General features: G+C 39.1%; 1 protein-coding gene across 11 annotated transcripts; it reads left to right on the top strand.

Annotated features, from left to right (window-relative positions):
- The first annotated feature begins 250 nt into the window (after positions 1-250).
- Positions 251-22174, top strand: ppp6r2b (protein phosphatase 6, regulatory subunit 2b). 11 transcript variants are annotated; one of them, XM_067502378.1, is made up of 28 exons: positions 334-810; positions 2222-2377; positions 2477-2575; positions 2850-3036; positions 4154-4291; positions 4376-4441; positions 4538-4650; positions 5404-5517; positions 5713-5833; positions 6488-6649; positions 6762-6995; positions 7109-7173; positions 7257-7372; positions 7502-7587; positions 7685-7762; positions 7848-7945; positions 8031-8088; positions 8376-8500; positions 8661-8851; positions 8964-9120; positions 9289-9368; positions 9989-10202; positions 10403-10426; positions 11239-11373; positions 20311-20450; positions 20582-20678; positions 21056-21180; positions 21270-22174. In XM_067502378.1, exons 2-28 carry the CDS (start codon positions 2250-2252, stop codon positions 21506-21508), a joined length of 3390 nt encoding a protein of 1129 aa, XP_067358479.1. In that variant the 5' UTR covers positions 334-810; positions 2222-2249; the 3' UTR covers positions 21509-22174. The 11 variants fall into 11 exon arrangements, 10 of the variants coding, with proteins under 10 accessions (XP_067358474.1, XP_067358473.1, XP_067358470.1 ...); XM_067502373.1 differs by lacking the exons at positions 20311-20450; positions 20582-20678; positions 21056-21180; positions 21270-22174 and adding exons at positions 2008-2081; positions 12001-17649 and having other exon boundaries at positions 251-478; positions 7478-7587; XM_067502372.1 differs by lacking the exons at positions 20311-20450; positions 20582-20678; positions 21056-21180; positions 21270-22174 and adding exons at positions 2013-2081; positions 12001-17649 and having other exon boundaries at positions 251-810; positions 7478-7587.
- The last annotated feature ends 3194 nt before the right edge of the window (positions 22175-25368 follow it).

Raw genomic sequence — 25368 nt, 5'->3', positions numbered from 1 at the left:
TTCTCAGAGGCATCAAAGGCACTGTACCGTCAGGAAACTATGGGGTGGACTGGTAATGATTTCTTTTGGGGGGCAGGGGTCATTAATTTGGTTTAAATCCATTTAGTTGTATCCAGAATGCGAAACGTAAAGCTAGTTTAGTTTTTCCCATATGAAAACCTACTGTGGTGCATGATGCTTTATTAACTCTAACCGTAAATTAATTTGTTGTGATATGTTGGCCTTAACACAGGTGATGGACAGACAAACTTTTAACTGCTTCACAGGTAACTCATCATTTTTGCTGCCTTCCCTTAAGTATAATTTGAACAGTGACAACACAGCCAACCACAGCATGTGACATTGCAATTGGTAAAGGGTAACGTTAGTATCAAGCCAACGTCGCAGTAATGAATAGCCAGCAACGGGTTTGACGGTGACCTGGCTGCCAAAGTCGTCGAGCTGCCGTTGAGCTTTTTAGTGTAGATTAGCGTCAAAGGTAACGATCTCTTGTTCTTTTGCAAGCACAAACATGTAACGTTACGTTAACGTAAGTGTGCGAGCTTACTCGCTGTTAAGTGGTCGGAAGACGATGACGCTAGGTGGGACTCAAAGGAGGACATCGTTCAACCTAGCTAGCAGTTAACCTAACGTTACACAGCCGTGTTTAATAACAGACCGTCGTCAGTGTTTTATCCAGCGGAACGCCGTTTACCAAAGCTAGTAAAATAACGTTAGCATCATGGACGACACATTGCTAGCGGTTTGGTTTACGATCTGCGAGCAAGGGAAGTAAAAGTCACCGTCGGGAAGCAGTGGACACTGACAGAGGTCGGTAGCAACATATAACAGCTAAGCTAACTTAACGTGAACTTATGATGACTGTGTGCTTACGGTAACTAACCTGAATTTACGGTGATATGGCGGTTAAGGGGTTATAACTAATACCCGTCTATTAGCTATCGGTAACCGTTACCAGCTGACGGTACAGACGCCAGAAGGCCCGGTAAGACATGACCACGACTGTGCTTTTCGATGAAATTTAAAATCCATATCTAGATATCTAAGAGGAAAGGATGGATTCCTGAAGTCGATAGCGTGTACTGTAAAGCACCTGTCTGTTTAGCCTCGACATGTTCATTAAGGGGGATGGGTACAGTAGGGCATCCTAGACAGTGATCGTTAATGTTATGCAACCACTTTTAATCGTGAATAAGGTACATTCAACCCTACGTTTACAATGAAACAGAATACATTAACCACTAAGTCATCAGTTACACACTAGAATAAGCTCGTTTTAGACTAATTACTTGGCAGGATCCGGGGTCATATCTAGGTTATGTATAGATCCTTGTGTAGAAAGTCTCATGCCGGATCAGTGACAACTTCACCAAGCAATTAGCGGTTTCATCTAATGGATAAGGGACTAAAACATAGGCCTGTTTTTTTAAGATGCTACTATTCTTTATTGTATCTGTGATCTGATTTGCTTCAGAGTATGGAAAAACATTGTCAACTCTTCATACGGTGCTCTATCACCCCAACTAATCTCAAGTTTGCACTTTCAAGCAACACCGATTTCAGCCAATTTAAGACTCAGTAACACACACTCAAGCTAAATGCCTTTATGCCTATTTGTTTTGCTAAATATTATTCTTACTCAAGTCATTATCTGCAGATTTAACTGTATCTGTGAGGCCAAAGCAAGCTTGGTTATGTCAATACACAGATGTGCAGCACTAACTCAATTACTGATGCACTGCTTCCTGTTCTTACGAGAGAGGAGTGAGAGGCTAGTCGCTACACTTAGGTTAAGCTGACTTTTACGCTTCTTCTGTCTCTAAGGACGACAAAGCACATTGTCCTGTAAATGACTGAGTAATATTTGTTATTTCTTGTTTTTTCCCTTTTCTCATTATGACACTGAATGCATCCTCTCCTGGGTTTGTATGTCTTGTGTTAGTATGAGTAAAGCGGTTGTGTTTGTGTCTTTGTTGTGTGAACTTGCGGACGCCAATTGATGTCCAGACCAGACAAGGCATTTATTAAGGCAAATGGCTTTTTAGCAAGATCTGACTGAGGGCACTACTCCTTGGCCAAATGTAAGACCATGCACACAGACGGTGCATTGTGTCACAGTAGTAACTGTTCTACACACAGTTTAGAAATGTGTTATTATTAACTTGTAAATGCATTCTAGAAAGTCATGATAATGATTGCTGTGCTTCCCCCTCTTTAACAGCTAAGCGTATGAGCCAGTGACATCAGCCATGTTTTGGAAGTTTGACTTACACACATCTTCTCACCTGGAGGCTTTGCTGGACAAGGAGGATGTCACACTCAGTGAGCTCATGGATGAAGAAGATGTGCTGCAGGAATGCAAAGCTCAAAACAGGAGGTCTGATTTTTTTTTAATGTTTTTTTTGTTAGATTTTGAATATAGCATAGCACAGTTTTCATTCAAAATGCCAATGCTAAATGGGGTTTCATTTTTCAGACTTTTGCCATTCCTGTGTCAGGATCACTGCATGCAGGAGTTGGTCCGTATGATCACAACAGAGCCCCCTGCTGGTGTAGAGGAGACCAAGCGCTTTAAGTAGGTGGTGATGTGTAGAATATGCTGATCTAGTCTACTGGATTTATTAGGTGTTTTGCTTGTGCTGCACTCCCTCATGTCTCTTACCTGCCATTTTAAAAAAGAGCTGAGTGAGTATATCTTAAGTTGTGTTAGATTTTTCAAAAATGTTCTTGATCCAACTATCTAATCAAAGTTTGTGTTTAATTTACCAATAAATGTACTAAGATAGAAAATACCATATATTGTTTCTGCTTCATTTTACAACCAGGTGTGCTCTCATAATTTATTACAGGTATCCAAATATAGCATGTGAGCTGTTGACATGTGATGTGGGAGTGATCAATGACAAACTGGGCAATGAAGAGCCTCTGCTGGAAACTATGTATACTTTCCTTGAGCAGCCATCCCCGCTTAACCCCCTCCTAGCATCTTTTTTTAGCAAGACAATTGGGCACCTAATCACACGGAAGACTGAACAGGTAACACACACACACACACACTAACACATCTTAATCAAAGAGCATACTTGGAGGAAATGATACCAGTGTATTCATGCTGTTGAAATTTAACTCACAAAGTATGAAGAGTGCTTACAAAAAGATAATGCTCCCAGTGGTAATTGACCCCTACTCTAAGACTTATTTCGTGTGAAACATAAAGATGTTACAGCACACATAATACAGTAGGCACAATTTTGCTGATCCTCTGACCTTAGCACCCCCTAACAGTAAACAACAGTATAAAGCCATGGGGATGTGTCATTTTTACATTTAAAGGGTTTGAATGCAATTGTTTAACTGTCCCACACTTTACGTTACAATTATATACTCCATATTTATGTATGCAGACATGTGATGTTGGTGGAATCTGTAGTTTGTGAATACATTGGTTTAGTTTAAGGAATTTCTCTGGTTTAATGCTTCATAAGACACCTATCTCACAGATTCAGATACACCTAGTAGTAATCAATTGATTGACACTTATTACTGGGGACAGATTTAAAGGCTGTACCCTAAAGCTATATGCCTATTGCACATTGAAGAAGGTGTGGCTAAAACATTGGTGCTTATTGTAAATGGAAACTGACAGAACACAATTCAAAGAGCATTGTGATTAAATTTTACTTGCATATGCTCAGGCTTTGAAATATGTGCTTCTGTACTTTAATCTGCCATCTTAATATTTTGGAGGCGAAAATAAATTTTAATTTTCCTGTGCCCAAAGCACTGACAGGGCAGCACAGTGGTGGAGTGGTTAGCACTGCTGCCTCACAGCTAGAAGGTTGTGGGTAGCTGTGAAGAGTTGTAGGTCTGTGTGTGTCTCTCTGTATTGGCCCTGAGATAAACTGGCGACCTTAGGCTTTAGCCCCCCCCGTGACCCTACAGGGATAAGCGTTGCAAATAATGGATGGGTGGATGGAAAGCATTGACAATACATTTAAGAAATCTTAATGGCAGCTTGTCCTTCAAAAAAACAATATCCCACCTGCTCAGGATGTAATTCCTTCTATGTAAGGAATGATTACGAAGAAAGAGTGTGTGCATGTTCTTATCAGTTTTGTTTCATGGTGTTTCCTCTGCTTTCTGTTTTGTTTAGGTGATTAGTTTCTTGCGACGAAAGGAAGGATTCCTTTCCTTGGTTCTGAAGCACATTGATACATCTGCCATGATGGATGTGCTCCTAAGACTTATCAGCTGTGTTGAGCCACCCCCTCTTCGTCTCGAGACTCTTACCGTAAGAGACTAATGAACACAGATTTCTGCTTTTAGTGATAACTCACTGACATTGTGTGCAGTTATGTGGTATTTTTTTCAACAGTGGCTGAATGAAGAGAAGCTGGCCCAGAGACTTATAGAGCTCATTCACCCTGAGAGAGATGAAGAGGTAGCAAGGCATTTTAGCATTCTTGTTAGAATTTAGCCCTAGCAGACTCCTGAATAGACATTTTGCAATGCTTATTTTCTTTTTTTGCTCTTACAGAGGCAGTCTAATGCGTCTCAGACTTTGTGTGACATAATTCGTCTGAGCAGAGATCAGGCCAATCAGCTCCAAGAGATTTCACAGCCTGACCCTTTGCTTACTGTACTGGAGTCGTAAGTCAGACATATGCACACACATAAAAACACGCATATTCTCACTCTCTTTAGAGGACAGTAAGACAATGAGTGTGTTTACATAGACTCAAGTAACCAAGTTACAGTCGGCTTTCTCTGGAAAGCTGTTTTCTTAAATGTCATGTAAATATGAGAGCTGGTTTCTGGTAGGGGATTGGAGGAAACCCGTTTTTCTTAGGTAGATTTTTGTCAAAGAACGCAGATTTCTTTGCCATACACGTAACCAAGTTTTTCATCGGATTTCTCCAACTATGCATGTGCTTAACAAAATACTGCAGACAGGAAAATGCAGCTGAATAAAAGGAGAGCTCATTAACAGGTCGATGAAACCCCATCCACCTCAAGTCGAACAAAAAATGTAACTATCAAAAACCCCAATAGAAGTCTTAAGTAAGCCCCTTTTCATACAGTTCCCGTTGGGATTGGCTGCGTGTGTCTCCCCCTTTTTTCTTTTCTCTCTCCTGCTTATGACTCTGCTGCGACACCAACACACAAAAAGGAAAAGCCAGAAAGCAACTTGTTGGTCACTAAACAGTTACCAGGCTTCCAAAATAAGTAAAAGGTGGAGAAGAAATCAGGTTACTCTTCTCCTGTATATGCAGATTTACGCAGTAACCAGGTTTGTGCATGTAAATATCGTTCCCCACTTACCTGAAAAGCTGATGTCTCTGATGCCCCGATTACTTAGGTGAACCTAAACAGTCAATGACATACTTCCCCATATTTCCACAGACAGGAGTGTGTGGAACAGTTGTTGCAGAATATGTTCTCGGGAGAGAGGACAGAGAGCTGTATCGTTAATGGGATTCAAGTTCTTCTAACCTTACTGGAAATCAGGAGGCCTGTGTGAGTGAACGACATGAAAGCAATTTAAAACTTGGTGTAAATATTTCAGTTGATGGTTTCTCACTAATTGTGGTTTTATCTATTATCATTTTCAAATTATCTACAGGTGTTTTATTATAGTGTAATCATGTGTTAAAAAAATTTACCAACTTAATTTTCTGTTTCTCTTGTGCATTTTATATGTGTTTATGACAGGGTGGATGGTGTAATGGATGCTCAGGGATTTGAGAGAAGTTACACTGTTAACAGCAGCATTTTGTTGGCCATCCAGCCACACCTGATACACTTTCACCAGCTACTTCTGGAGCCACCTAAGGTGCATAAACAAACAGATCCTTCACATAAATACGGTCATATGCAAAACTTAGTACCCTCTTATTTTGAAATGGCATAAAGAGTAAAAAAAACGTATAAAATTTACATTTTACAATATTTAATGCATAGTTAGCTGCACAAGACTGTAGAAGTAACAACTTCCAGTATTTTAAGTATGGCAAGCCCACACTTTAGTAGTTATGTTTGTCTGCAGTTTACAGTGGTGTACATGTAAAGTCTTAAAAAGATCCCTGTTTCTGCAAAAATGTGAATTACAAAATTCTCAGATTTTTACTCCAGTCCTAAATCTAGATAAAAAAGAATAATTTAAACAAACAAAACAAAAAGTATTACTATTTATTCATTTATTTTTTTAAGAATCCAATCTTAAATGGTAACCGTTTATCAGTTCTGCATATCAGTTTAGAGGAATTTTTGCGCATTTCTCATAATTTCAGTTTTAGGACCTAGAAAATCTGATCATGTTTTGGTCATATATTATTGAAACATAATAATTTATTTTAACCATTTATAAACTTATAAGCACCACTGTATACTAGAAACTACATTAGCTGCACATGTTTAACAAATAATGCCAAACATTTATGTCAATGCATTTTTAGGAAGCATGTTTGATTGTTTTATGTTTGTTTAGCGAAACCCTATGCTGACCACTCTGGGTGTGCTGGAGGAACCACTGGGGAACACACGTCTGCATGTAGCTAGACTAGTGGCCTCTCTGCTATATACTAGCTCTTCTAGTCACGCAGTTGTAGCACAAGAGCTCTGTAGACTCAGTACAATGGACCTGCTTCTGGTGAGATGAGCAAACACACTACATTTTAGGCAATTACACAGTAAAATGTTGAGAATGTAAACTTTTCTAAGCATCCCCATTGGAATGTGCCTTTTTGTTTTATTTTTTAAAGGACTTGTTCTTTAAGTACACGTGGAACAACTTTCTGCACCTCCAAGTAGAACTTTGTGTTGCTGCTATCCTCCGGCCTTGTGCCCATGAAATGAGACTTCAGCCTGGTTTAGAATCCCAGGACAAATTGAAGCCTCTTCAGGATGCATCACAGGAGCAGGCTTTGACAGAGTCTCCAACTTCTGAATCGTTAGTGAGCCCTGAAAACTCTGCACATAACTTAATGGTGACTCATGTAAGTGTTTCTGTTGTGTTTGAAATAAGTGCCATTTTATCTACAGATGAGCCACTGTGGTGGCTTTTACCTAATTAAAACCTTTGATTGAATCTATCTCTGTCTCTCCAAAGTTGTTTCAGCACTGCCACCTTGTTCCGAGGATTCTAGAAGCTTGGGAAGAGAATGACAAAATACAGTAAGAAAAAAAGTGTAATGATGGTTTTTGGTGAGAGGAAGAAATTAGTGGGTTTCACTGAGATACTGTACTTCTGTTTTCAGATCTGAAGGTGGTATGAGAAGAGGGTACATGGGACATCTTACCAGAATTGCCAACACAGTTGTCCACAACCTAGAAAAGGGCCCAGTTCACACACAAATTAGTAGCCTCATCACAGGTATGTGTGGATGTGTGCCCTCCTTTCAATGTGCAACAAAATAATGATTATAAGAAAAAGTGGCATAATTTCTAAACTGCTGTAGCACTGTTTTTTTTAATGCAGTTGCCCATTTGTTTGTGGGTATAGAACTGCCAGAAGACTACAGAGGACGCTGGGAAACCTTCGTGGACCAGACATTATCAGAGACTAATAGGAAGAACACCATAGATCTGGTAAATACTCATGGATTTCTACATTATGAAGTAGCTGTTTTGGAAATATACAATTGTTTAAACTTTAAATGTTTTTGTAATATTATAACATTTTCAGATTGGCACTGGAAACCCACGCCCATCCTCAGAGGATGATATGGAGAGCCCTTTCCCTAAAGAGCTGACACTACAGCAGGTACAAATACACACATGTGCGCATGTGCACACTCACATTGAAGGTGTCAACTATGAGCTATATTAATCTAATCCATTTGTTTTAGGCATTTTCAGACTACCAGATCCAGCAGATGACGGCTAACTTTGTGGATCAGTTTGGTTTCAATGATGAGGAGTTTACTGATCGTGATGATAGCATTGGGTAATTTGAATGAAATTTCTCTTCGTGTGTAAATGTTGTGTTGTCTTTATGTGTTTGATAGAGTCATTTCTTGCTGTTATCACAGGGCAACGTTTGATCGGATTGCAGACATAAATATCAACATTGATGCAGGCCAGGACATTGTGAGTATATTGAGAGATTATTTTATACAAGTTTATTAACAACTTTGCTTTAAGTTGTATTTCTTTAACTCTTTTGGGCTTTGAGTGTCTTTTATAAAACAAGCATTCATGATTTGTATGGCCATCAGGGAGCAGAAAACCTACCAGATTTACTTTTCTATTATATTTTAGGAATTTCAAATATTAAATGATTCAGGTTTTAGGTTTTGTCTTTATCTAAACATTTTTTTATGTAGTATAATGAATATTAAAGTACAGTTTGTAAATTGCCCACCTGTTATTTGCAGGCTAATACAGCTGTGTTTGAAGCCTGTTCCAAGGAAAGGATTCAGCCCTTTGATGATGATGAGGAGGAGGATATCTGGGAGGAGAAAGAGATTAACTATGCAACACAAACCAAGTCCCGGAACAGGTGGACACACAACAGAAACTACAAATGCTCTCAACAACATTTTTATTTTGGAATTAATTAATTTATTTTGGAATTTTAGCATTTAGGCATGAACTTTTCTGGATGTGAATAATAGATGCTGCTATTTTTGTTAAAATATACTGCAATAATGTCTTTTAAGGTTTGGTGGGTCATGGTCCAGCCAGATCCCAGTTACGAGTAAGGCCTGTGATGAAACAGAAGCTTGTGAGAGGACATCAACTTCTGTCAATGAGGCCTCTGACAGAGCAGCAGACTCAGATTCAGAGGAAGAAGAGCCCAAAGATGACCTGGATCCTTTCTCAAGGCAGAGCCAGACTGATTCTACAAAGAGTGAGCTTTGTTCTGGTTTAATGCTCAATTGTTTTTACATACATTAGGACTAAAAGAGGTTTTGAGTGTTTGTCCCATGTGTATGTGTGTAAGGTGCTGTGTTCATTTGCAGGCACTGGCTGGTTTGCAGAATCTGGTGAGGTTAACTCAAAGGCTCCAGCAGCAGGGGCAGGCTTTGCAGCCTGGGATACACCAGTCTCTCAGCCAGCGGCCACAGAGGCAGAAGAGAAAGGATGGGCCAAGTTCACAGACTTTCAGCCTTTCTGTTGGTGAGTCAACGTGTGGTTTAAATTGGGGGAGCTTATTTGAGAAATTACCTTCAGTAAAGCATATTAGATGTTGTCGATTCAACTAGAAACAACACTGAAAAACTTTTACTCCAAAATATCTAATAATATGTGTGTTGGGATTTTCTTTAATATATTATTTATTCACAGCTCTGAAACAGGCCCCAGATGCAGCTCTCCTGTTGACTCAGAGCTTAGTGGATCAGACAACAACAAACTGACTCAGAACCGTAAGTTGCTGCACCATGATTATTTGAGTGGAGAACATTACTTACAAGGGTCAAATTTTAAAAGATATATATTAAGATAGTAAAAGAACTTGTCATGTAAAGCTGGGTATTATGGTGCGGCTAGCACTGCTCTTTTACACCCAGACACCCCTTGTTCTACTCTATCTGTTGGCTGCAGACTTTTTGCATGGAGTTGGCATATTCTTCCCATGTTTGTGTGGGTTTCCTACAGCTACTCCGGTTTTCTCACACAGTCCAAAGACATGTTAGGTAAATTGGAGACATTAAATTGCCCGTTGGTGTGAATGTGTGCATGAGTGGTTGCCTGTCTCTATAAGTGTGTCCGTGTTGGCCTGGGTTGTACCCAGTGACAGCCGGGATAGACTCTAGCCCCCTGCAACCTTGAACAGAATAAGCAGCTACAGATAATGGATGGATAGATAGATGTTAAGCCCCTATTGTTGTACAACACCTATTAAAACTGTAATGTATTTACTGAAAACTAGATCCTGGGGTTTTTAGTAATCCTTTTACATGATAAACGTGATGTGACACTAAGGCCCATAGGCATTAGACTAGTTGCATTAGGTTAAATATTTACCCTCCTTTACTTTCTGCAGCATGTGTGTGGAGTGCATGCGTGGCGAGAAAAGCTCCACTGGTGGCATCAGACAGCTCTTCCTCCAGCAGCTCAGACAGCGATGAGGAAGAACGCAAGACAGAGTCTTCATCTACAAGTGACACAGTCACCACAGAGACTTTCACCACTGGTGCTGGCAAAGAGACCATCTGGCTCACAGTGGATGCCAAAAATGAGAGAGCCGTCTTCAGCAGGTATGGATGTTTGCACACCAATTAAGGTTTGTAGCTGATAGGTCCAGTGTGTCCACGATCTCTGTTGTAGTATTTTTATGGAGCTCTTCTTTCCCGTTCCCCGTCAAACTTTTTTCCCCAAACAATTTTGCTTCCACCTTCTCTGTTTTTCTTCTGATACTGTCCTCCCCATGTCTGTTCCCCTCTTTCCTTGACTCCAGAGTATTCAGACCGGCACTCAAACGGTATGTTGTACTTGAGGTCTTTCACTCTGGAGTGTGGAATGCTTTCCTGAAGTTGTTTGCAGGATTTAAAATGTGCCATGTGTTTTTGTTTGCTTGTTGCATTTTACAGGGTGCAGAGTAACAATACCTTAGTTTCACTCATAAGAAAGGGCACATGCCCCTTTGCAAGGTGTATCCCATATTTTCAAAATGACTCTTATTTCTAAACATTAATGGTCTCAACAGGTACCTCTGGCATGAGACAATCTACTCAGCATTTTCGAAATAATACGATGGTCTTTTATGTTTTTTGTGCAATTTCATCTAAAAAAACAGAGTAATGTATGGCTCGCTCGTTATATGACACACATGATTCCTGTCCCAGTCATACCATTAAGACCCAAATTGATATCATTCGGTTCATTCAGAGCCCCCAACACTACTAACAGTATGTAAAATAGCATGCTATGGACAAAACACGCTACCAGTCCAACATATCAACATTCTAACAAATCAATACATTAGCAAGTTACTAACAGTGCACTTACAAGCATGCAACAGTTAAATAGGCCCTACTACTTAAATGTAGCACACATCCTACTAGTAACTACCTCAGGACAGACCTTAGCAACTTTGTGCCCAACTCGCTATGATTTTGATCAGCCTGCTCAACACAGCATGTGTTGACAGTACCAGAACAGTGGCTACACAGGTTGCAGTGCAAATTGGGCATAGTAATGACCAGTGTGGACTGAGAATATGTAGATAACTTTAGTTACAGACTGACAGTCCCTTTCCTATAATTTTAGATAGTTTGTATTTATTTTTTGCAGTGAAGCAGATAAGACGCCTGCAGAGGGAGTGTCCAACAAAGATAAAGGGAAGGGCGATGGGAAAGAGAGTGAAAAAGGAGGCTGCCCCAGCCCGCCTGCTGCCAGTCCAACTAGCCAGTTGGCTGCCGTCACACAGTAAGTGTATGTATATCTTTAGCTTTTTTTCTCACATGAATTGCTCTTTTACACTTGTAGCACACAACAGGAGAAGATCCAAGTCAGACATGTTCTCACCTACTGCAAATGCTCTGTTTGGTTTGGCAGGGGGTAGTGACTGTGTAAAATGTGCAGGAGGCTTGACATGACACAAACATTATGCAAAGTATGCAAAAAATATACTTTAATCAGTATGCTGATAAAAATAATGTATTTGTTTTACTTTTTTGCCATTCAAATACAATACAGGTTTTTATTTTCATAGTTTGTGTTCCTATCCTGTTAGTTGCAAAAGATGACCAATGAATATTGAGATCTTAGATGAAGCAGCATCAGTGAACTTAATTGAAAGTTCAGTCAAGTCAGCAAAATACATCAGTGTTATCTAACTGTGAGAGATCCCCACACTTGAAACTGCTGCAACCACAGTATAAAGGAGGATAAATCAGCCATTTTATTGAGTTTGAGCAATTGGTAGCATGTGTTTTTCTTTTTTTTTTGGTTTGTTTTTTTTTTGCTTAAGTTCAATTTATTTGGCTTATGCCAGCATTAATCTCAACAATAGAACTCTGTTTGTCTGAATTCCTGTGTCCTTTATTTTTACAGGGAGACGCAGCGCACTGCTAATGGCCTGGCCTAACAACGTGGTACAGACACACAAACACACACACACTTATCACCTGTCCATTGAAAACAAAGCCTCGCAACCTTCCTGTTAGCAGCCCTTCAATGCCCTTTTTGTGTCTGAAGAATGGGAGATCCTCAATCCTTAGGTGAAACAGCCCTTAATAGTATGTATGTTGATACTGCAAATCTACTCATGGCTATTGATGTCGCTCCTGCACTTCATGACATATTTACAAAGGAACTGGTTCAAAGAGTGTGTTATTTTTTTAAAGAAAATTCCATCATGCCAGATCCCCAGAAGCCAAATTGTCTTTTACAGTATATGAACATTCTCAAGATTTTTCTGATTTAAATATTGGGGAAGTAAACATGCATTGTGATGACAAGAGGTGCAGAGGTGACAATGAACGCTTGAGAGCTAGCTGTTGAACTTTACTAATAATAAATATAACACGGGTCTGAAATTTTGATCCTTTGATAAATTAAGCAAAAGAATGAAATTCCGAGTGTTTGAGCATGCCTGCTCTCTAGATATGAATGTTTCTCAGAGAATTTGACTGTTTGACTGAAGTGAAAAAAATGAATTCAAATTATTAGCCAAAATGCTTGCAACTCTAGCTGTCATTTTGTCTTTAGCATTTCCGTGTACATGCCAGGCAGACGTTTTATTAGAACAAATGTGTGAGAGGTAATAGTTTTCTGCCTTTTCTCATACTTTTTAATCCATATAAGCTTTATTGACATTGATCATGTGGGACATAAATGCTCTCTTTTGGTTAATTTGGCTACACCGTGACCATGGGAGTGGCATGTGTCACTTACTTCTCAAACCTCTGACAGATTCATGTAGTTTAGAGGTGTGTGTGCGTGCACGCGCACTATTGTATCTATGTGTGTAGACAACTGCTCACGTGGTAGTGTTTGAGCTCTGCCTAAAATGCAGAGTGCTTTCTCAGGTCAATAGAGAGGTATGCAGATACAAAGAAAGCACACCTGTGTAACACACACACACTCACACCCCCACAACACAAACACACACACAAATCCATACTCGCATGACTACACAACCATAACTTTACACACATGCAAAAAAAAAAAAAAAAAAAAAACCACAAGTCACAGTGATGTGCACATATCCCAAGTTCATACCACCGTCAGAGCTGTTTAAATGTAATATTGTGAAATTTGAACCTGTATTAGGTTGTGACTATTCTTGGTAATATGTAAACGTAAAATAAATGTAAACAGTATATATAAACATTATATCTATTTTTGGAATAAATCCACTGTACGGAAAGGCGGTTGTTTTGCAGATTGCAACATGTGTAAGGTATGTGTGTTTGTATAGTTGAAATGAGGCAATAATGTGTGTTTCAGTTAATGCCCCAGCATCAGTTCCTGTTCCTCTGCTACATGCTTCCTACATGGAGGTTTAGTAGGGTGCATGTGTGCATGTGTACGAGGGTCTTATGTCTTCCGTACTATTTACTTAAAGGATAACTGCTGAACAACCTGTGTTTAAGTGGTAAATTCCTAGGTTAGACCAACAATAAAAAAAAATACCATAACTGATCTTTGTAAAAACTCCTCTTACAGTTTAGATGGCTCAGTTTCTACCATTTATCACATTGTTTGTATACAAGTTCAATACAGTACTTTTAATATGTAATGAGGGATTACTGAATGAACTAGACCGAAATAAATTTTAAATAATCCAATGCTTGATGAAAAAAAGTCTAGTCAGAAGAAATAGTAATGGCTAACTAACTAATGGCTAAGTAACTAAAACAAACAAACAGTATTTCTAAGCTGACAAAATACAGTCATGATGCCCCATGTCTTTATTTACCACATACATTGAACATACAAAGTGATGGTGGAAAAAGTAATAGCAAATGTGTTGTTGTGTAACTTGTTCAACCGCCTTTAGCAGCAATAACATTAAGCAAACTCTTCCTGTGCCTTTGGATTCGACCTGCAAAATGTTCAGGAGGAATTTTGGACCGTTCTTCTTTACAAAACTGCTTCAGCTCAACCATGTACTTAAGATATCTGTTGTGTACACTGTAGTTCTCTTGGGGTTATTCGATAGCATTTCTATTGATTTGAGTTCTGGGCTCTGACTGGGCCACTCTAAAAGCTGGATTTCGTATTTTGAGGCCAGGCTATGAGCTTTTAATAACCGTTCTGCTGGCTCATCCAGCCCTTTCTAAGCTTCAGCTTGTGGACTGCATGCCTGACATTATCCTGTAGGATACCTTGATTTATTTTCCCCTCCACAATGGCAAGTTCTCTGGTTCCAAAGGCAGCAAAGCAGCCCCAAATCATGATGCTCCTTCCAGCCTAATTCAGAGTTGGAATGATGTTTTATTGTTGATCTGTGGTTCCTTTTTACAGTATACATAGTGCTGTTCATAGTAGTAAAGGAGGGTAAAGTACATAGTTCTGTCAAGGTGGTCTTTGGCAAACTTCAGGTGTGCTGCATTGTTGTTTTTGAAGAGCGTTGGCTTCCTCCGTGGTGCCCTGCCATAGCTGCCAGTGCTGTTTAATGTTTTGCATATGGTTGACTCATGAACAGAGATGTTAACCAACTCTAATTAATCCTTCAATCTTTAGCTGTCACTGTAGGGTTCCTCTTTTTTTTTCTTTTTTTTTTTTTCAAACCTCATTTAGAATTCTACATTGTGCCTTGGGAATGATCTTGGCTGGGCAACCACTTATGTGCAGAATAGTCATTGTACCAAATCATCCCTGTGATTACTCAATAACTATTAATAGCTACATTCAAATTCACAACTCTCGATTGTAAGTCTTCTGAGACCTGTTTCTTTTTTTTTTTTTTTGCTGATGTTGATTGTGAATAGCACACTGACACTATAGACCTGGTTTTATAAATCACAGTAGCTCTAAACCACAGCTCCATTTCATTGATTAAACTCCAGGTTTGCTAACACCTGACTCAAGTTGATGTTTATTGACATCAGAAACTTTTTCTCCTTTTCCACCATCATTTTGTATTCTTATTTGGTCTTTTAATAAGAACATTTAAAATCATGAATATTTGTTTTATCAGCTCAGAAATATAGTTTAATATTTGTGACTTTATGAAATGTGATCAGACTTTTATCAAAGAATTTATTCAGAAAGTGCAAACAACGCCATTACTTTTTGTTGAGACCATAGCGTTATAGTTAGCTATAAATTAAAATATCAAATTATCTGTAGGTTTTGGGAAGAGCAGACAAAAACAATTTACACCTTTAGCTTTAACAAACAAGTCACAATTTACTATTTCGTAATAACCTATAGACCAGATAATGAATCAATGAACCAAAAAATAATTAAGAATAAAACAAAAAAACTGTGTTCGCATTTAGTGTCCACCAAAATACATCATATGTCGTCTTGACCTTTACCAATTTAATTGAAAGCATTTTCTTCTCAAAGTAATTGGGAATGCTATTTGTTTTAAGCATTTTAAATATTTTTGGTAATATCTTTATTTTTACACCACCTGTCACCCTCCTTATTCCTTCACTCTGTGTAGCCATATTGCTGCATATGATGATGTCTTACTGCCACCTGCTGACACTATTGATATGAGCAGGTATCACATCACTTCTGCATGTTCACACTTGGGGGTGTGTGTGGGGGCGTGGGTAGGTGGTTGGGGATTTACCACTGACTTGGTAAATCACATAATTTTGAGTGACCTCTTGGTTTAAGTTTAGGTAAAGGTTAAACAAGTAAAGGTTAGACAAGTAGATCAGTTTAAGTGTAGAGTAAGTCATGAACAAATATAAAGCCGGTGTGAAGACCCAGTGAGGGGTGAAAACTATTTGAACAGTACCATCATTATGAGGACATTTTTGGTTGTCCTTAAAACTCCCTGTTTAAGGACGACTAATTTTTAGGTTAAGGTTAGAATTAGGTTAGGGTTAGGACGAGTGTTGAGATCAGCCAATGTATTCAGTTGAGATATTTACCATGGTTAGGAAAAGGGGATAGGGAATCTATGTCAATGAGCATCCTCACAAATAACACACACACACACACACACACACACACACACACACACACACACACACACACACACACACACACACACACACACACACACACACACACCTACACACACACACACACACAATTGGAAAGGCTAGTAAAAAAACAGCTGTTACCAGATGTCTAAAACTCCACGGAGACCTTTAAATCAATAATGAATCCTAGGATTAGGTAAAGGCCTGCTATTAGTGCTCTTGTGTGCCCACTTTCATTATTCACTTCATTATTTAAAATGTTATGAAGAGTCAACTTTTTATCATAAACAATAGAAATAAAAGCCAAAACTGCAGAAACATGACCCATGTTGTAATAAAGCAGAATTATCCTTTAAGTCTGCCTGTGCCAATGTTGCTTTTCTTCATCTTTCTTCTCGTCTTTCTCTTTCTCAGGGCAGGGGGTAGTTTTTAATTGCATATATGCTTAGGGAATCATTTACATAAAGTGTGGTATTTATTTTAAAAGCACTTTTTTCAAGAAGCACTTTTGGTTTGTATTTGGTGGTGCAAGGTACCACCATATTGTTCCCCACTCATAATGAAGGGAACATTTGACTTGAATGAGTGAGTCATGTAGATATTTTAGATATACTTTTTTCTTCAATGCTTTTTGCCAAAGTGTGTCTTCCCACCAGTGTGCAACTGGGTTTCATATCTGTAAAGTAGCCTCCTTTCTCGCAGTGGTCTTACAGGTCTAGGTTTATCTAACACAGTCACTGTTTGATCCATCCTTTTTTGATTTGTAAGTGATGTGGTGAAGTTATAAGAAGATGGACACGATGCCACATGTCAAAGAAAGACTTTGAAGATTTGCTCTTGGATCACGGCTGTTTTTTTACTTTTATCTCTTCTGCGCTTTGAGCTGTTTGAAGTGGAACTGCAGAGAGAGTTGGGTTGGTTTTAAGTCAGGGTTAGAAAGGATAAACCAGGGCTTTTTTGTCAGGGTTGTGTACGGGTCATAATATTTAATTCAGTCTTTCAGAAAAACTTAAGCACTGAGTCTGACCCTTTGTGTGTGTGTGTGTGTGTGTGTGTGTGTGTGTGTGTGTGAGACTTGTGTGCAGTGGTGATACAGGTACTGTGTAATGTTATACACAATGGCATGAGGTACACTACATTCATATTAAGTGCCGTTAGTTTTGCATATTAGCCTCATTCACCTCATTGAGTATATGCTGTATTAACCAGCGTGTGCTCAAACTTTAATTGAAAGACAATGGATTCTTAATTCCATTGTCTCTAACTTATACTATGGCCATTTTAAAGTTGAATTTTTTTAGCATTATAGCTGATTACATTTGTGTGTGTGTGTGTGTGTGTGTGTGTGTGTGTGTGTGTGTGTGTGTGTGTGTGTGTGTGTGTGTGTGTGTGTGTGGGAGGAGAGGGAGTGGCGGGAAAGACAACCGTGTTGTAAAATGCCTTTTTTGTAAAGTGGACTGATGCTGGTGTTTTTTTTTTTGTTTGTTTTTTTGTTTTTTTTCTTTCATTTAGAGAGTAATGTGTCTGTTACCTGTTGTCGAATTAGCTTGTACATTCAGATAAGAACCCAATAAACATGTGAGATCAAGATGAGGCATAAGTCTGTGTTTTTCCTCTCTCACTCTCTCTCTAACACACACACACGCACACGCACACACACACACACAGACAGTACAAACACACAGAGACAGCAAAAGAGCAGGACTTGCAATAATGATTACCATAGGGACAGTCACATAAATCTTTTGTGCTGCAGGCAAATGAGAATCAACTTCACTTCAGTAAGGGAAGAGCTGAAGACCCTTAGTTCATGTTCATAAACTTCTCATTAACTGTCTTAGCTACTGCATATATTATTGCCTGCTTAGTGTGGGTTTTCATTATCTGGCTCTGATACAACACAAATGTCTTAAATTATATTTTACATGTAGATCATATCCTGAACTCACTACGCTGCCCTAAATTTCTCTTTCCACTCCTCTCATTGCGTCCCTCCCTTTCTTCCACCTCTTTCCATTTCCACAGAGAAAAAACACTTTTTTACATTGCTTATTATACAGGGTGCATATGGAGAAGTGAGAGCGTATGTAGTGTTTGGAAAGGAGAAAAAGGCGGAGCTGGGTTTTGTATTTTAGTGGGCTGTGGAGAAACCTGACTGTCTGCTTACTGAGAGGAGGAGCCTGTGGGGTGTGGGACTCCAGACAAAGGAGACATATACACACTGACACTAGATCACTGGAGCAAACGGAAAAGCAGACAGCTGGAAAGTTTCACTTTCCACACAAAAGACAATCCTTAACTCCAAGAATACTTTTTGTAATTTGGACAACTTTTGTGAAAAACGGGATCTTGTACATTTGTCAACTTTATGGACCAGTTTGTGAGCAGGCAAATGTTTGTGTTGAAACAGCAGTTACCCGTTGCAGCCAGTGGTGTACAAAAGTGTGTAGGTTAGTATGTTTGGGATGGAAAAGTGGGCCTGGCACTACAAACATCTCTGCTCTTAGCCATATGCCATGGGGGGTTGCCATAGTTACCCCTCGGCTACAAAGGCAGATAGCAAGACAATTCAGCCTTCTGACATCTGCAACGAAAAACTGTAAGTTGTATTTTTTCTTTTTCTTCTTCTTCCACTTCATACTCATGTTGCACTTTTCTATCTAGAAATGGGTTCCATGTATTGCATTTGCATTCCATCTTTATGCAGTCATCAGAATAGGCCCTTGTATTCTAAAAAGAACATTAGTAAATATAAAAAAAGGAGATTTGGTTTTATTTATATATAAACTATGGCTATTGTGCAAGAAATATGGCTAATAAGCTGGCTGCACATGTTTTACTGAGGAATGTTCTCCAGATAAGTGTATGTGTGTGTGTGTGTGTTACATATTTGGCTGATGGCATCAGTGAGCATGGATTCCTCCAACAGCGAGAACACATGTTGAGAAGAACTCAGACGAAGTAGGACTGTTTGCAAAAACCTGTTTTTGCCTAGTCCTATGCAAATATTTGCTTTACTATGGAGTCTTAACACCAGCTGACTGTGGCTTATTTCACCTTTAAGGCGTAGGTAAAGGTAAACAGATGGTCAAGAGCAACAGAGCAAAGTCACAGAGGAATTTGTTTACACAAAACACAACATTACAAGTAGCTCCGGGTTCATTGTTTTATGTGCTGACAAATGGAAGTCAAGAGGCATTAACCGAGTTAACACTGTGAACAGGATGTTGACCAAAGATGTTCCTGTAGACAGAGGAGTCTGCCAAGAGTAGAATTTTCACTGCCCTAACTGTAGTTAGGACAGCTAATGTTTACTGTCACTGTTTCTCCCTGTCTACCTCTTCTGACCTTTACTTTGGACAAAGACTCGCTGTTTAGACCATTAAACTAATTCTCCCTGCCCAGTCCTTACACACACACACACACACACACACACACACACACACACACACACACACACACACACACACATTTACAGAAGGGGGAGTGAAACCCCACAGAGAACACTCTTTTCCTTATCACAGTAGGCAAGGTCACACTGAGTAAACTCTCAGCTGTTGTGTGTAGACATCTAAAAACTGAATGTGGCAGCTGCCTGGTTACAGCCCACTTTCGAGTATTCGCTTCAATCCAAAGCTAACCGTAGACATAGTAGCCGGACTCCTCATTACAGTACATTACTTTTGTCAAGGTGGCCTCCCTGTTTTGCATGAAGTCAAATTATGCTACTAGGTTTGACTTTCCAGCACATGTTGGCAAACATTGATCTTTTCCTGCACTCACCCTGTAGTTATCACAAGTTGCCAAACTGCCATTGCCATGTTACTCATTATAAAGCACTACCTTTAACTTATCAGTCAGTAAAAGAAGGGATGTGAGTAAGAGAAGTTTGGTCAAGGCAGCAGTTGTCAGCGATCCCCTTTTATCTTGCACAATGTTAATGTACCTTTCAGTTATTTGTTTTAAAGCACCGAGCACTGCAGCAGTGGACTTCATTAACCGTAATTACTCTGACTCTGAATTTACTTCCTTCATTACACTAACTGCAGGTTGATTGGACATTCCCATCTGCAGTGTTTGTATGTGCCAGCCACAGAGAGCTTCAGAGGCTGTAGAACACATTATCTACTGAATGCAGCAGAAGTAATTGATCAACTGACCTATCGATTGTTTTACACAGCAACATTTTCTGTCTCTGTATTTTCTCTTTCTGCCTTCTGCTTCAATAACTCTGTATCATCCTCCAAAGGGGAACTAATAACAATAATCTGGAGCAGCGTCCGTATCTGCAGCAGCAGTACGCTTGCCAGCGTGTCACACACACAGACATGTTCGCCCTCACAGCTCTGCCGCCTGGCGTTGACAAGGCTGAATGGCTTGCCAGCAACAGTGAGTAAAGCCCATTAAAAACCTCAGGTTTCCTTTTGTACCCCTTTGGCTGCTTTTTAACTTCCCCCACAGACTGCAAACACACTGGAATCTGTAAAAGATATAATTCTCTTCTTACTAATTTCTTTCAGCTGTGTCATTTTTCAAGCACATAAACCTGTTCTCCAGTGCCCTGTCTGAGTTCTGCACTCCCAGCACCTGCCCAACTGCCTGTGGACCAGGCAACATGTATGTCACTGGTCATTATGGCACATACCTAACAGGCTAGTTCACCCAAATCACAAGGCTAATTTCTAACTTTCTTCTTGTGGCATCTCTTCATTCAGATAGTTTTCTTTGCAAGGTCCATCCATTAAGAATATTAGTGCAGATATTAGAGTGAGCTATGGAATAACCAGCATGTTGTTAGTAGAAAGGAAAAGTGTTGTACACTTTAACGTTCATTTTTGATGATTTGGCCTTTACAAAGTTTCCTTCAGAGAATTTAGGGAGAGGCCTAAAGAACTTGAAAACCTTTTATTCTATGTGCAACACGTAATACAAAGACGTTTACCAATAAATTTACATTTGTTAAACAGTAACAAGCTCTGTCTTGATTTTGTCAGGGTTTATGTTTGGACTGATGACCATGGCAGAAAGCTGAAATGCTCTGCTCCCCTTTACTTTGACTATGCCATGTCATACATTCAGGACCTACTGACTGATGAAGCTGTGTTCCCCACAAAAGCAGGTAAATGCATTTATATCATCTATGTAACATTACTGCACATCACTTTACTGTTTTTCTTTTAATCTGTTATGTCGATCCCCCTCTCCCAGGTTCAGTGTTTCCCACAGGCTTCATCTTCCTGGTCCAGAAGGTGTTTCTGCTGCTGTTCAGGACCCTAGCTCACATTTACTGGTCTCACTATAGGGAGACACTTGCGCTGGGGCTGCACCCACACCTCAACACACTCTTCATACACTTCACACTCTTCAGCCGACAGCACGCTCTGCTGGAACCGGAAGAAACGGAGCCGCTGCGGGACCTTATCATCGCTCTGGGACAGCAAGGCTGAACCTGAAAACAATAAAACACATTTTTAAACACCCACTTATTTACTAGTTATAGTAAATAACTAGTCCGGGCCACATTTACTTCACAGTATGGACTATTTTATATCTCCTGCAATTGTAACACAGAAAAGACAGTAATGTTTTTGAACAGTAGGTCTGTGTAAGGGAATGAATGTTTTGGTTTTAAAAGCTATGATTCAGACCAGACAGGAGTATCTGCCTCCTGTTGTAAATACTGTAGCCATTATAAATTATTGGGATACAGTATGAAACTGTTATATTGCATGTTGGTGTATTTCAATAGAATGCTGTAATGGTATATTTGATATGGTCAAGATCTTAAGGATCATTCATCTTTGCCTCAGAGACTTAACACAGTAATAAAAACTTTAATTTTCCTATAAGGCATAAATTGATCCAGATAATTTACGGTTAATCTAAACAAAATATAGCATCATTGCTTTCAAAACATCATTTGCAAAACCCATAATGGGATTGTTTTGACACAAATGTGATTACATTGTCGTGAGTGCATCTGTATTGAATGGCACAGCTTTTTTTTTTTTTTGGTATGATTTTTGCACTCTTATAAACATTAATAACATGCTTTTTATAATATTTAATTGATAAACGTGTAGGTGAATATTAAAAGACTGAGTTTGCATTTATTATATGCTGTATTTCAATTATTTAGAGTTGCACGATTTGTTCAGTATCCACGTGTTATCTCATGTTATGTTTTATTTTAAAGTAACAGCTGGCACTCTCATATCAATGTGTCTTCCAGCCTGTGATTTGACAACCGCACCACCAGCTGCCAGCACGGGAACCCAGCATCCCTCACATTTTTAACCACACTGTCAGCTGCACCTTATCACATTCTGTAAATGTTCGTTTCAGTGGCACTGCCATACTTGATTTACAATAAAACAAAAACTGTAATCTTTACAGTGAGAGTAATTGCAGCAGATTATTAAAGTGTTTAAATAATGAAAGAGCTAGATTTGAGTCCTTATAAAGTACAGTACCATGGTGAAGCGTAGTCAGATTTCAAAAGCCAGGGGAATAGAAAATATAGACTGGACAGTATATACTGAAATTTAGTTGATGGCTCCTTTTACTGCTGTGTCTGTTAAATTGGTAAAGGTCTTTTACCTGACAGTTCTAAAACTTCAACCTCCTATATTGAAAAAAAACAACATACTTTTAGAGTAAGTGTGACCTATGAGGATATCATTATCTCTGATCATTTCCATTAAACCAAATAGAAATCATAGAAAAATACTTGCACCTCATACCATACGTTTACAGAAAACAGACAGAAAACATTCACTTTGATACCGAACAAAGTGAACGTTTTCTATACATCCACGTAAACTGCAAACATAATGACTTGTAAGGAGCCACTCTATCCAAATGTAAACTAATACTAGCTGAAAAACGAGGGCCACTACTAACTAGTTAAGTGACCCTCATGGCAAAAAAATAAATAAATTTTCTGTTTAGATCCCGACATTCCTATATGGAATAACATAAGACAATATGTTTCCCTGCAATTTCAGTGATAACAGACACCCCAGGCTTTGTGTATTGGAATCCATTTCCAAAGGGGGGAAATTCGAGAACCAGGAGTTTTACTGATATAAGCAAGAAACAAATCCCTCCACCAGACACTTTTGTACGCACAGAGACAGCACTGTGGGAAATTCCAATAGAGGTACAGGCATCTCATGTCTTGGGGTATGTTTTCTAATATGCTCAAGCAGGCTTTGGACTGCTCACCCATTCAGTACAGAAAAACGGAAAGACATTGTCCAAATGATTTCGGGGTTGTTTGATGTAATTACCTCTATCACCACACAGAGGCATCCCACTCTCACCATAGTGTTATGGTGTAACATAGTGTAACAGTTAATAAAAAGTCAGCTCTGGAGATTTAATCTGTGTTTAATTTTTATAATTTTTGCTTTCTAATTCAATGAGATAATAATAATTCAAGTTAAATTGCAATATGTCATTATAAATAACCCGTCCAAAGAATTAGGTGGGAGATTAATTTACAGTAGCCATAAGTAACATTTAATTACTAACAACACATGACTTAGTTTTTGTTAAAAATAATTTCAGGCTTTTAAGCAGCTTTGGAGAAACGCCACTGTTCAGAGAAACTCTTACTGTGCTTTGGTCCTGTTGTGGTTTCAGTGTTGAGCCGCCTGATCTACTTAAAATACAAAAAGCAGCTTGTCTTATTCACTGTACTGAAATTATCCTGTAAAGTCTGCTCAAATACAAGCTTACAGTGACTCTTTAATTTCTGCACTTCACTGCCACTTCCTCCTGGTGCAATCAATGCACCTCACAGTGAAGAATTTCCCTGCTGCCAGCTCACTGGTAGTCTCTGTGTTTTATTCCTTGATTGATTTATGAGTGCTACATCAGTTTAAAACCATCAGCATACATACACATTTACCTGCCAGCTGCAGCCTTTGTGTGTGGAGTTGCATGGGTTTCCTCTTGGTACTCTGGTTTCCTCCCACAGCCCAAAGACATGCATGTTAGGTTAACTGTTGAGTCTAAAATGCCTGTAGGTGTGAATGTGAGTGTGAATGGTTGTCTGTCAGTGTGTGTCTCTCAGTGTGGGCCCTGAGAAAGACTGGGAACCTGTCCATGTTGAGGTTAAAACAGATAGTAAATATAGTGAAATATTTGACCAATTTTTGATTCTAGCCCAAGACTGAAACTGAAACTCAGCCTCAGTCTGCTGTAAGATCATTATAAGAGGGGATAAGTCTGGGTAGTGTGGACCCAGACACACACACACACACACACACACACACACAAACACACACACAGGTTAATTCTTCAGATAGATAGGAGATGTGTTAATGCACATGTTGGACTGAGTTGAGCCTCGTAGTGCTGGAAACTGAGCTTAGAAGGTATTACAGCAAATTGCTGAGTCACACACACTCGGTTGTTTAATTAAGGCCTGCAGCCTCCACATACAGAGCATTCTTTAATCAGGTTCAGACCTGGAGCTTCTCATCTATGTCCTCTTCACAAGAAAGAAAAGTACAGTTGTTATATGAAGAAAGTGAGAAGAACAGGATCCCTCAACCAACGCTGAATCCGACTACCTCTGCAGCTTTTCTTTTACTTTTCCCTATTATTTGAGCTCTTATAATTCAAAGGACACCATGGCAAAAGTAGCCAATCTGGCTCACCTGTCACAGGTTACCAACTATATTAATTTGTCTGCACACACAAAATGTGACTCTGATATAGAATCCTTCACCAAAGCAGACAGTGTGCACCAAGATTCAGAGGTCAGGTTACAGCTCTGGCTTCCATCCTATTTGACCCTCAATGCAAAGTGCACTCAGAACCCCCATCACAGGGTATATATTTTGGTGAACCGTGAGGATTTCAAGCACATACTGCTTTCTCTGACTTGGTTTGAGCATGGAGGAGGTCAAATGTCCAAAGTGTTTCTCACTAAAAGAGCAAAACTAACAGAAACATTGCAAAAATGAACACTTGTTTATTATTTATACAATAATCTAGAAAAGATCTGGATCTGGATCCTGAACTGCAGCAACCACTGCATAGTATAAGAAAATAAGCTGTTGTTTCCATTATTATTAAATCTTTTGCTCAATTGTAAAAATAAATGTTTACAAATGTCACAATAACCCTTTATTCCCTAAGGTGTAGGTAAAAAAATACCAGGCAAAGCTTTCACTACATATAAAGTTCAGATATAACATGATTGTTCTGTTGAGGAACAATCTTTAAATTCAGACATAGAAGTTTTATCATAAATAATCTCTTACCAACAAAGCTTTACTGAGACCTTGATGAG

This window comes from Channa argus, chromosome 4, assembly GCF_033026475.1.
Source record: "Channa argus isolate prfri chromosome 4, Channa argus male v1.0, whole genome shotgun sequence".
NCBI classification, from domain to species: Eukaryota; Metazoa; Chordata; class Actinopteri; order Anabantiformes; family Channidae; genus Channa; species Channa argus.
This window is presented reverse-complemented; position numbering and strand designations above follow the sequence as displayed.